Below are 12,546 nucleotides of genomic sequence, written 5' to 3' on the forward strand. Positions count from 1 at the left end.
ACTGCAGCCTTTCTCAACTGGGGCTTTTCTGCACTGCAACCGAAAATGATTTCTATGACTTTTCTCAGTTTAGACGAGATAGTATATAACATTTGGTAGGGAGGTTAATTGATTGCATGGAGTGGTTACATGAGGACTTTAGGAACTAATCCTGAGGGCCTGTTTATCTTTTACCAAGATACAGTGGCATGATGGGGCTGGATTCCTGTTCCTCTGGTTTTGCTATGATACATCCTCCAGTAGTTTGCTCATACAAGGGAAGAGCATTTTGAGTTTTTGCATATCTGAAAACATCTTTTTTGATGTCAGGTTACGTGCTGCTTTGTAGGCTGAGTTTAAGTGCATCTCTTTTGGCCTAGTCTTTTCTGTCTTTGTATATTTTTTATGCAACCAGTTTTTCTGAGAGCTGATTAAGATTGCTTTATTGCTAGTATCCTGGAATTTTATAAGGTGTCTTGTCTTGTTCTGGGTCATCTCCTGCGAAGATTTATTAGCTTTCAAATGCTTCTACTTGGTTCTTTGGGGAATGTAGTATCTAAAGTCTGAAGAAACTTTCTCATCCCATTCATTGTTTATTAGTTTCCCACATCTCTAGCCTGCTTATCTTTTATATTAATTAGGAGGGTGGTACTGGTTGGCTGTTCCAGATACTTTGATGGGGGTTTTCCAGAGTAAAACTTATTTTTGGAGGGTGAGGAATAATGGTGTATTAGCCAGTAGTATCTCAGTTTTCAGGTGTTAGGTACGTACCTCTTCTAGTCATTTCGTGGATGACTTCTAGTGGATTTCATCATTGATAAGTTTCTTCTCATCAGGCCTTCTCTATTGTAGCCTGTAGCATGGGGAAGTCACTGGGCCAAGGATCAAACCTTTTCTACAGCAGTGACAAGGCAGGAACCTCAGTTACTAGGCCACCAGGGAACTACTTATATCTTTACTGTAATGGAAGCTCAGTAGGAGATAGAAAATGTTCTTTGACTGGAAAGGATGTTTTTGTACCTTTGATTTTTGAAAAATCACCTGCTTTAAATTGATAGGACAAGCCCAAATCATCCTACATTTTAATTAGAAAGTTGCTGTGTTTAAGTAATGCTACAGGGAACCTATGTATGTTGTAAGTTGAGTCCTTTCTTCCCTAGTGTTAGAGTATGTGATGTCGGAGTGATAATTGTTAGCAGAAGTTACTTATTAACATAATCAGAAATAGAAATATACGTTCTTCATAATGTCTTTTTAAAAAATTCTTTTGCATAATGTCTTGAAATTTAAGTCAATTTTTGAGTTCCTTTATGTAGAAGTTAATTTTGGTTTACTTGATAAGGCTTTTATGTGGCAAGAAACCTGAAAGGACCTCTAACCATCTGAGAGCAAGTAATTGGCCTTACTCTTTGTCCAGTTTCTTAGCTCATTAAATAGAGCTAATCAAATGGAGATAGGGCTTGGGTTTTGGAAGGGCAGGAATTAGATGATTTCTCTGTGGCTCAAATCATTAAGATATCAGCCAACTAAATATAGTAATTTGAAATCTGAACTGCTTCTAGGGTTGTGACTTGCCTTTGTATGGTACACACTATTAAGTGAGATTGGCCACAGTTAGATCAATATTGGTTTAGTTGAAAACGATTAGGATAACCTACCATGGAAAACGCTTAGAAGTTTTTATTTTTAAAGCTTTTTTGGAGTTTTATGAGACCAATAAAACAATTGCTTTTCCATTGTTCCTACTATTACTCATTGATTTAAAGTAGAGGGAGCTGTAAGAAAAGCTGGTTTATTTTGTTTGGGAATTAAAATGCTTTTAGCAGGAATAGTAGTTGGTTAAGGTGTGTCTGGAGCTTGAGTCTTGTTGAGGGAATAACTTCAACTTAAGCTAGTCTGTTGCATATGTTGCCTTGATGGCTGAGTCCTCTGTAACAGCACCATGTGTTATTCCACAGACTTTTTTTTTTTCAATCCCATTATTGCCTCCACTTGTGCCTAACTTGGGAAAACTTTTCAGAGCAGAGGTTGATGTCTTAGCAACCCTGAAAGTAGCTATTTCGAGTGTAAGTATCCTAAATTCAGATTTTCATACATTGGTATTTCAATCCACTGTTGGCTACATCTTTTGGCCAATGGACTCCCCTTCACACTGCTACTAACATCAGACTCCAGTAAGTAGGAAGTAAGAATGGCATTTAGAGACCACAGCCTGGGTGGGAGTGAGGCTCATAATCCTGAGCTCAGGAATTGTTAGCAGACTTTATCTGGGGATGATTAGATCAGACCCTTTGGAAAAGCAAGAGGAACACTAATAAGCACTAGGAGGACAGAGATAGATTTGTCAGCATTTGCAGGAAGCTTCTCTCCATTTAGTATCTTAATCACATGTGGTTAAGCCATGAGGAAGAACTCTATACACAGGTAGGTACCTAAGGCCTGAAACAGAGCACAAGGTAGGTTAGTAAAGTAAGGCTTTTGGGGGGTGCAGATCCGGCTGTCTGAATTAGTGGGTAGTGCAAATAGTGGTTGATGGGATAAGGGCTTTTTGTCTTTTTAGGGCTGTACCCATAGCACATGGAAGTTCCCAGGCTAGGGGTTGAATCGGTGCTACAGCTGCCTGCCTACACCACAGCCACAGCAATGCTGTATCAGAGCTGTATCTGACCTATACCACAGCTCACAGCAACGCTGGATCCTTAACCCACTGAGCAAAGCCACGGATGAAACCTGCAACCTCATGGTTCCTAGTTGGGTTTGTTACCACTGAGCCATGATGGGAACTCCCTGGAATAAGGTTTCTAATGGTGTGTCTTAAAGCTTGCAGAAGCTACTAGCTTGAGGCAATGGGCCGGGGGGTGGGGGATGTGTTAAGAGTCACGCCAAAAAAAGTTGGTCTGGGCTGTGGAGATACAGGGTTATGAAGTTCAGAAAGTCAGCCTATTTACCAGGCAGATCTTAACCAAAGAACCAGTTGCTCCCTGACACATAAACTTGTTAGTAGATACACCGTTTTTTTAGAAACTAAGCTTTTTTTCATAGGGAAGTTTCCAGTCCAGGGATTGAACCTGGGCCACAGCAGTTGACTACGCTGGATCCTTAACCCTCTGAGCTACCAAGGAACTCTTGTCATACATTTTAATGCTGTGAAAATACCAAGAGCTGGTTTCCAGACCATTTTCAAGCTGCATCTGTGATAAGGGTCTAGAGTAATCAACAATAACAAAAAAAGGTTAACTGCCCTCCAGGGTTTGCCTTCCATTGGGCAAGCAGCATACATTCTCAGCTCCCCTTAAGACAACCAGAGATTTTGCAGATGAGAATCTGCTCAGAAAACAATTTGCTCAAACCTAGAGCTGGCAATTGAACGTAGGTATGCCGTCTCCAAAGCCAAACTAGCACACAGCCACCTGGCCTCAGCTGCTGTGCTTGGACTGTTAACCTTTTTGTTGTCCTTACTCCTGCTGTTGCACCATTTCAATGTATCACCTGCAGTAAATAAGCTTTTCAAAAAGTAAACTGGAATTTGACCCTTGGTTTCGAAGCCTTTGATAAATTGCCAGGTGGGTATATCCACTGTTGAGTTCTACTTGGAGTAATACTGATGAGAGCAACAAGGGATGAGGATAAATCTCAAACAGGCTAAGTCAAAGAAGCCAGACACAAAAGAACACGCACTATATGATTCCATTTCTGTGAAACTAGAATCTCGTGCCAGCAGGTTAATGAGGATTTGGGACTAGTGATGGATATGGGGAGGTTGCTTGAGAAAGGTGTCTACATAATTACATTTGTCAAACTCCAAGCACTCTTAGAGGAGATGCTTTTAAGTATTACATAACTAGTGCCTAAAAAGGCCTTTGAGAGCTACCTGTTGGCTTCTGACAGGTGCCATTACCTGTTTTCACCTTCTTGCCACTCTTGGTTAATTAACCCTGCCTGTCATCTAGCATTTTGCTGCTTGTAGGCAATTGACAATTTACGCCTAGAATATTTTGCATGGCTTGGCTTTCCCATCTTTGGGTCTTAACCTAAATAGGTCTTTTCTATCCTGTTGGTTTCCTTCAAAGTATTAGTTTGAACTTATCTCTTGGCTTATTTGCCTATTGCCCATCTTCCTTAGTAGAGGTAAAGTGCTTTGTAAAAGCAGAAACCTTGTTAGTCTGCATCCAGGGCCTGACACAATAAAAAATGACTACATAGTGGCTACCAAATGAGTGACTCTATTAAGTGCTATGTGAACATGTCAAGTTCAAATAGAAAAGGCTCATTTAAGAAGATTAATCTGGGAGTTCCTGTCGTGGCTCAGTAGTAAGGAACCCAACTAACATCCATGAGGACCTTTTTCAGTGGGTTAAGAAGCTGGTGTTGGCATGAGCAGACTTAGATCTCCTTTCTGTGGCTGCGGCGTAGGCTGGTGGCTACAGCTCCGATTCAACCCCTAGCCTGGGAACTTGCATATGTCGCGAGTGCAGCCCTTGAAATACCCTCAAAAAAAAAAAAAAAAAAAAATTCACCTGCATGGTAAATTGATGGGTTTGAAGGTGTGAATGATGGAGAAAAGGGAAATGACAGGATTTGGAGTCAAAAGATTCTCAACCGTAAATTGAGAGTGATCCTACCTTCCAACTTCATGAAATTGTGGAAAAGAAAAAGTGATAATAACCTGGAAAACACAATTGGGATTATTAATGACAGCTAAAACCTTTGGCGCCTTCATTGCGCGCCAGACTCACAACACAACTATTGTTACTTTTCTTAGCCATGGTTTGTCGATGAGGAAGCAGTTACTGAAATTGATGAGTAAATGTTGGAAGCAATATTCAAAACCAGGGCCTCTTTTTTTTTTTTTTTTTTTCTTTTTCCTGGCTGCACCCACAGCCAAGTTCCTGGGCCAGGGGTTGAACCTGAGCCACAGCTGCCACCTGCACCACAGCTGTGGCCATACGGGATCCTTGTGCCAAAAGGGGACTTCCCAGGCAGGACCTTTGGGTTTATACTGTTGCTCAGAATTTCTCTTGACTGGACATTTGGATCAATCTTATTGGGGTGATGGCTTTATTTGTGAAAAACACTATCTGAGTCTTGAAAAAAATTGCAAGCACTTTAGAACATAATTATACACCCATTCCATTCAAAAGTAATAGAAAATAGCAGTAGTATAGGAAACTGGAAGTATGACTCTTAGCCAGGAGATACTTCAAACACCCCACTTTCGTAAGCCAAAACCACCTCTTGAATGTTCTGTCAGAGGGCTTTATAAAGCAAGCTCAAGGATGGTGGTGATGTCTCAGGCCCCAAGGGCAGCATTTCTATGCCTGTTTTGTGGTTGGTCATCACATCCTGTCTTACCAGTTCTGGCAATGAGAATGTCTAAGTTCAGTCCAGTGCTTCACACAACTTTCTCCATCACTCAGCACTTGGTTTTAAAAAGGTTTTCTACACTTGTGTTCAATGCGGAAACAGGCTATCTTTAAGATAGCTTCAGCTTTGAAAGGGAACTTAAAATAGCTTGCAGGGTGGCCTGATAATCAGAACAATTGCTGATATTTCATTTTCCATGACTCTAGGAAGTAGCACTGTTTGACAGGGCCTACCTTAGTTTCGCTGGAAGTGAAATGGGGATAGCAACCCTAGCCAATGGCACAAGAAGGTTCTTAACCAAATAGTCCGATTCCTGCGTTTTGCCTTTTGAGCTTGTTCAGTTTCTTTCATGCTATGACTGTTTCCCTTAGTATCAGTCAGGCCAAGCAGAGCCTGGCTGCCTGGAGCTACAGACGGTGTGAAGCAGTTGCCTGAGACAAGATCACCCAAATTTTGAGGTTGGTGGGAAGGACAGGAGTCATGCCTCTAAAGAGATAGAGGCGGTTAGGCGAGATGTCCTCAGAAGGGACCTGATTAAAAGAGTCAAAAGGATCAGTATACAAGGAGTAACAAATCTCAGTCTGGAGGCCAGAAGAGGGCCTGCAGTGGTCGCTGACCAGAGTCCTGCTGGCTCCTCCCGGGCCTGTACAGCCTGACTGGGCTGGGCTGCAGCGAAACTTCAGGATCGCTAGGTGGCAGCCGTGCGTTTCCAAAGCTGTCTCGCCTACTGGAGAGCCCAGCTGGGATCCGACCCGGGAGCTCAAGGTGGAGGGGGTGGGAGATGCGTAACAGACGCCCTGGAGACCTTCTCCCCCTCAACGGCAGGGACAGAGACTGGAAGGGGGCTCACTTGGGTTGGCCAGCCGCCCGAGAGGGTGTCTGGGACACGCCACGATCCTGCGTGGACTCAAAGGGCGGGTAAAAGAGACCCCCCCCCCTTAAATGGAGCCGCCCCGAGGGCTGGGCCTGACCCGCCCCCTCCCGGCTCCCCACTCAAGCGCTGGTTGGTGTGAGTGAGTGCGACTAGCGAATGTGGGCGCATGAAGACGTTCCGCACCTAACTGCGTTCTTGGGGACCGCTGCCTGGCCAATTCCGGCAGCGTTTGCTCCGTGGCGCGGGTCATTGCGCCCAGACACAGAATTCCGACGGCTTCCAGCGCTCACCAGCTCCAGCCTCGCGGGCTCTGCCCCTTCGGAGCTGCTGGTCCCGTCGCCGAGAGTCTGAGCGCCTCCCTCCAACCCAGGGCCGCCAGGAGAAGGAGGAGGCGGCAGAGGAGAGGCCGCGGCAGGCAGGCAAGCAGGCAGAGCCGCCTTTGATGTGGGCGCGGCGCACCCAGGCGAGCTGAGCGCCCGTCCGGCCGCGCCCCGAGGGGGGAGCCCCCGGGCCCCGCATCCTCATTGTGCCGGCTCGGGCCCGGGCCCGCCCCCGGCCCCCCGCCCCCTCGCCGCCCGCGCGTAGAAAACGCCCCGGCCGCCGCCAGTGGTGGGAGGCGGCGATGCGCACGGCCGGAGAGACTCGGAGGAGGAGACATGAGCCGGCGGGCGCCCAGACGGAGCGGCCGTGACGCGTTCGTGCTGCAGCCGCGCGCCCCGGCCCCAGAACGCTGACCCCTGGCCCCGCGCAGTCCCGCGCCCCATCCGGAGAGCACGCCCCAGCTTCCAGCCCCGCCGTGCATGCTGCCCCCGGAGTGAGCCGGTCAGCCAGCCTCCCGCGGACGCCCGGACGGACGGCCAGCCGGCAGTGAGGAAGCTTCTTCGCACCGGCCGGTGCCTCCTGCACAGCGGCGGCCGCCCCGCAGCCCCCGCGCCAGCCCGGAGGGCGCAGCGCTCGGGAGGAGCCGCGCGGGGCGCTGATGCCGCAGGGCGCGCCGCGGAGCGCCCCGGAGCAGCAGAGTCTGCAGCAGCAGCAGCCGGCGAGGAGGGAGCAGCAGCAGCGGCGGCGGCGGCGGCGGAGGCGGCGGAGGCGCCCGGTCCCGGCCGCGCGAAGCGGACATGTGCAGGCTGGGCTAGGAGCCGCCGCCTCCCTCCCGCCCAGCGATGTATTCAGCGCCCTCCGCCTGCACTTGCCTGTAAGCGCCCGCTCGCGGGGCTGCCCACCCTGCCTGGCAGTCTGTCGGTGTGCCTGTGGTTCTGTCTGCCTGCCCAGCCGTTTCTCCGACTTTCCGACTGCATATCTGTCTGTACCTAGGTCCCCCTCCTTCCAGTCTCACTGACGGCCTCTCCATCTCTCTCCGCAGGTGTTTACACTTCCTGCTGTTGTGCTTCCAGGTACAGGTACGTGGGCTCCTGACTCTGACCTCTCCCCCACCCCCGCAACTGCCTCGCGGTACGTGTCGACCCCCCTCCTCCGGGCCGCGCCCCCTCCCTGCGCCCCACCCCTCCTGGGCGCCGAGCCCAGTGCACCTGTTCCCAGGGCGCGGAAGGGCGGCTCCGCACGCGCCCAGCGCAGGAGGGGGGACCGGCCAAGGGCAAGGGGCTCTGCTGTGGGACTCAGGCTGGCGCGGGCTGGCGGGGCTACGGCTGGGAGGAGATCCCCGGAGCCGGCGGGCTCAGACGCTGCAATGTGCCCGGTTCTAGGCCCCCCGGCTCGCAGCGGGTGAGGAGTTAGGACGTAGGGATTTTCTCTGCCAACCGTCCCTTAACATCTCCGCTCGCTCTTCTAAACAAAAAGGCTCCTTTCAGACGAGCGGATTTGAAGTCCAGGGAGAAAGCTTCAGTTGTAAATTACTCTGTGGTTTCAAAGGCGTTTGCAGCATTGAGAGGCAGAGGGAGAGAGAGAGAGAGAGACAGAGAGACAGAGAGAGAGACAGAGACAGAGAGAAAGGGAAAGAGACAGAAAGAGGAGAGGCTCGGGTGAGAGGAGCAGAGCAGGGTGCCTGGGCCGAGGGACCACTGCCTGCGAGGCGGCTCCGGAACGGCCGCGCTCCGCACACCCTTGCCCAAGGTGGGGCAGCCCTCAGCTGGTTCCTCGCCTCACTCCCCGCTTGCTCGCTCTCCTGAATCAGAAGAGGGCTTGGCGCTCGGCCTGGAAAGCACTTGCTAAAATCTGATCTGTTACTTCAGCAGCTTTCAGACTCGGGAAGGTCTTGGCACGAAGACAGTTGGAACACTTGGGCTTCCAAAGCCCTGGAAATGAAGGAAACGCGTTGGGGTGGGGGGAAGAGAAGAGGGGCTGAGGGAGCGACTTCAGCCCCGATTAGAACCAGACCAGGCTGCCTCAGTTTGGGGGGGATGGGGGGTGCAAAGGGAAAGGGAATGGGAAGTGCCAGCTGCCCTAGCCCCCCATCCACTTAGAGCTCTGTGGGAGGGGCCCTAGGAGGAGCTGGACTGGGGCCAAAAGAGATTATCTGCCCCTTCCCCCTCTGGGTTGAAGGCAGGTGTCCTCACAGGGTTAGAGAGGATGCTTAGGCTTTAGCTTTCTGCATTTGGGAGGTGCCCAGGGAGAGCACAGAGCAGGAAAAATGTGGTTCTCCTAGGTGTGCGTGTTGAGTGCTGTTGAGACTCTGCGGTCTCTTAGAGCCGGTGGTGGTGGTGGCGGATCTGCTTATCTGCCCTCCCGCTGCTGCCCAACAGGATGGGCACTGAGCTAGTCGGGGCTGGGGGCTGGACAGACGGATGAGTTCTTTCCCTCTTTTGGCCAGGCTGGGGTCCCCAGTGACTCTTTGAATCAATACCACTGGAGTCAGTAACTTAAGACTGGCTGTTTGCCAAAGCAGATGTGACCCTGTATGTGGCGGGGGCGGGGTGGGGAATGGCTGGTGTCAGAGAGGCCAGTGCCAGGCATGGTTTGCAGCTGAGTCCCCAAGCAGAGAGCAGACCCCAGGGTCACTCCGGGGCACTGTGTTTGCCCCACCAGGGTGAGAGCTCTTTTCCTGTGTGCTGAGCCTCAGGTGGGGACGATGAAATGGGCATGAAGTAGAGCCATGGCTTCGGACCTTGTTGCCTGCTGCCTCTTGGTCCTTGAAGCGGGGCCCTGGAGGGCTGCTGTGTGGTCTTTGTGTTCTCTGGGGGAATGCGAGGGAGGACTTTGCATCCCACCTCCCCGTTCTGGCCAGGGCTAGAGCCAGCCTCTCGGGGAGAGAGCTGGGTGGTCTCCGTCTGGGTGAGGGGGTCCATCTGGCTTAGGTCTTCAAGCAGGTGAAGGAAAGCTCCTCTCCCCTTCTCCTACCCGCCTCTTCCTTTGCAGCCTTTCCCCTTCCAAACTGCCTTCGGACTAACCAATGTTTTTAACCCAAGGTCTTTGCACCCCTCAAATATCTAAGGATGGGATGCTGGGGGGAGGGGTGGTTCCTGAGACACTGAGGGCAAAATGGTGCCCAAATGTACTGCGCCTGGGAAAGGGTTTCTAGGCTCCCCATAGATTTTTGAAAGCACCTGTGATTGCTGAAAGATAAAGCAGCGCTACCCTAAGGGTTATAGGCAACATTGGCACCATCAAGTCCCCCTTCATACTCTAGGGACAAGGTGGAGTGGTCATTAGAGGCGAGGATGAGGGGGTGGGACCCCCGGGTGCTAGTTGCAGGAGGTCCCACCCCTGGCGTCTGCTCTCCACTGTGGTGTTGGACCGATACTGGGAGAGCAGCTACTTCCTGGAAGGGTGCGTTTGGAGGGTGGCAGTGAGAGCGCCCGTGGTGATCAGGGCCTGGGCGGGGGGTGCTCTCTGCACCATGGGAGGGGCTCAGGGCTTTGGCATCCTGTGGGCTGGGCCTGAACCCCAGCCTCATCTTTTCCTATCAGTAGACCTAGCTTCCTCATTTGTGACAGGGGTGGCCCTGAGGTGGAAATGGTCCATGATAGGTGTGGAAAAGGTTTCTTGAATTCTCAGCCCCCTGGGAGGGTGCCTTGCTGTGCTGGGAATTCTGTACACCTGTGCCCTTCCTTCCCCCACCTCCATGTTTTGGGAAACTGGTCCAGTCCTCGCAACAAAGTTTCTGGGCTCCTCCCCTCTTCCCATCCATCCCCAGCCACCAAGCCCTCAACGGGCCCCCTGGCCCCAGCCACATTTCCTTGAGCACAGTCAATGCCAGACACAGCCCTCCCACCCCCATGTGGCGAGCCCCGCCCTTTTGCATCCGCAACCCCCTGGGAGCGGGAAGCTGGGAATTTAATAAAATCCCTTCTCCACACGACTTGGGACACCGTGGATAGCTCAAATCAGAAGAATTTTAAAAATTTCCAAGGGGAGCAACCGGCGTGACCAGTAAATTGCTTTTCTGCACTTGGCTGAGCGCTGACAATGACACCGGGCTGGGCCTTTCACACAGCTCACCCGGCACCTGCCTGACATTGTTCCTGCCGCCAGGCTCGGCTAGGTCCTGGCCTTCCCCAGACAGGCCGGGCGTGAGGCAGGCCAGGGCAGGGGGGCTTCCACCGGCCCCTTGTCCATCCCTCCCACAGCGCTGCTTCCTCCCTCCCTGCGATCCTTGTTCAAGTTTGGAAGTTTCCTTCCACACCCCCCTTGCCTGACCCCCCACACCTGGGCTCTTCAGGTTTAAAGCCTTCCTTCAGGCTGGCCAGGATGGGAAGCTAGAGACAGAGTCCTTTGGGACTTGAGGAGGACAGAAAGCGGTTCTATTGGCTCTTTTCATTTCTTTTCTTTCCTTTTTTTTTTTCTTTAGGGCCGCAGGTGTGGCATATGGAAGTTCCCAGGCTAGGGGTCGAATCGGAGTTACAGCTGCCGACCTACACCACAGCTCACGGCAACGCCGGATCCTTAACCCACTGAGCGAGGCCAGGGATCGAACCCGCGTCCTCATGGATACTAGTCAGGTTCTTTTCCACTGAGCCGCAAGGGGAACTCTGGCTTGTTTAATGTCTTAAAGCAGCGACTCATCCATCCATCTGTCCAGTCAGGTATTCAGTCAACAGATACTTGCTGGGGGCCTACTTCTTGCTGGCCCTTGAATAAGACTAGTCTCTTCCCGGCCTCAAGGAGCTGCCAGTCTAGAGAGGGAGAGTTCTAGATAAACAGGGGTTCTTCAGTCCCCTCTCCCCACACTGCGGGGTGTCCAGAAGCAGGGAGCATCCTTCTGACAGAGGAGGAAACCAAGGCTGGGGAGACGGGACCTTCTTTGGAGAAAAAGTGCTGCTTATAAGAAGTTCACAATGGCTCTTGCGTCTGGAGGCTGATGGCTCTTTTTCTACCATTCTGCAAGGGAGACTGCAGGGGGAGGGGATAAGAGTCCCAATTCACAGGTGGAGAAACTGAGGCACAGAGTGGAGAAGGGATTTGTTCTAGGCCATGGGTAAAGACTCAAGACTCTGAAATCGAGATCTTTTATTCCTCCCACACCAGGCAGACTTTTTCAGAAATACTGAAATTATTCAGAAAGAATGCTGAGGAGAAGCCTCAAGAGCCAGGCTTTGGGTCCTTGGTGAGAGATCCAGTGGGATCCTCATGATAGGACCGTGTGGTAGGGGATGCTCAGAGGCCAGGTGGGCGTCTCTGTGGTTGAGGGCTCTGACTTGGTGTACGCAGGCCCTCATCTACCTGGAATGTTCTGGTCTGAAAGGGTTTCAGAGCCAGAGGTGGGTGTTTTGGGTGGGTGGGGGCCTGGGGGATCCAGCGCTCTTCTCCCAGCTTCTTTCTCAGCGGGGGGGGGAGGGGGGAGGGGAGTGTCACCCGCGTCCCACAAGTGTCACCTGTTCTGAGACCAAGAGGTGGACTTTGAAAATGTCTTGCAGTCAGCCTGGCCAGTGTCCTGCAGGCTCTGGGCAGTGTGTCAGGGCCATGGCGCTGCCTCTTCCCTGCCCTGGGCAGCCATGAGGGCACAGTGGGCCCCCAAAGGGAAATGGAAGGGGCCAGGGAGGACACTCCTTTTGATTCTGACTTTGACCTACAGCAGGGAAGTTGTTGGCATGGGAAATTAGGGTGCAGATGGGTCATGCTCACAACTATACTGGAAGCTACCGCCAGGTATTACTGTCTCATTGTGTGACTGACACTTTCTCACAGCATCTGGGTGGTGCCTCACAACCGGCCTGGAATTAGGGAATTCTACAGGAGGAAGAAAGTAAGGTTCAGAGGCATGAAATAATCTGCCTTTGGTCACACAGCGAGAGAGAGACAGAGTGGGTTTCCACTCTAAGGGGCCTAACCTGGGACCCAGGCTCATTAAAGGCTCTAGAGTCTGCTGGCCTGGTTCAAATAGTCACTCTGTCTTGTCTTGGCTGTGTGACCGTAGACAAGTTACTTGACCTCTC

The 12,546-nt window shown here is 51.6% G+C and overlaps 1 protein-coding gene across 2 annotated transcripts in view; it reads left to right on the top strand.

Annotated features, from left to right (window-relative positions):
• Positions 1 to 4,909: 4,909 nt before the first annotated feature.
• Positions 4,910 to 12,546, top strand: part of FGF18 (fibroblast growth factor 18) — a 36,908-nt gene continuing 29,271 nt past the window's right edge. For both annotated transcript variants that reach the window (XM_047787017.1, XM_047786926.1), the window contains exons 1-2: positions 4,910 to 7,412; positions 7,581 to 7,617. In XM_047787017.1, coding sequence (XP_047642973.1) covers positions 7,381 to 7,412; positions 7,581 to 7,617 — 69 coding nt within the window. In that variant the 5' untranslated portion in view covers positions 4,910 to 7,380. The remainder of the gene's footprint in view (positions 7,413 to 7,580; positions 7,618 to 12,546) is intronic.

Source organism: Phacochoerus africanus, chromosome 1, assembly GCF_016906955.1.
Source record: "Phacochoerus africanus isolate WHEZ1 chromosome 1, ROS_Pafr_v1, whole genome shotgun sequence".
NCBI lineage: Eukaryota > Metazoa > Chordata > Mammalia > Artiodactyla > Suidae > Phacochoerus > Phacochoerus africanus.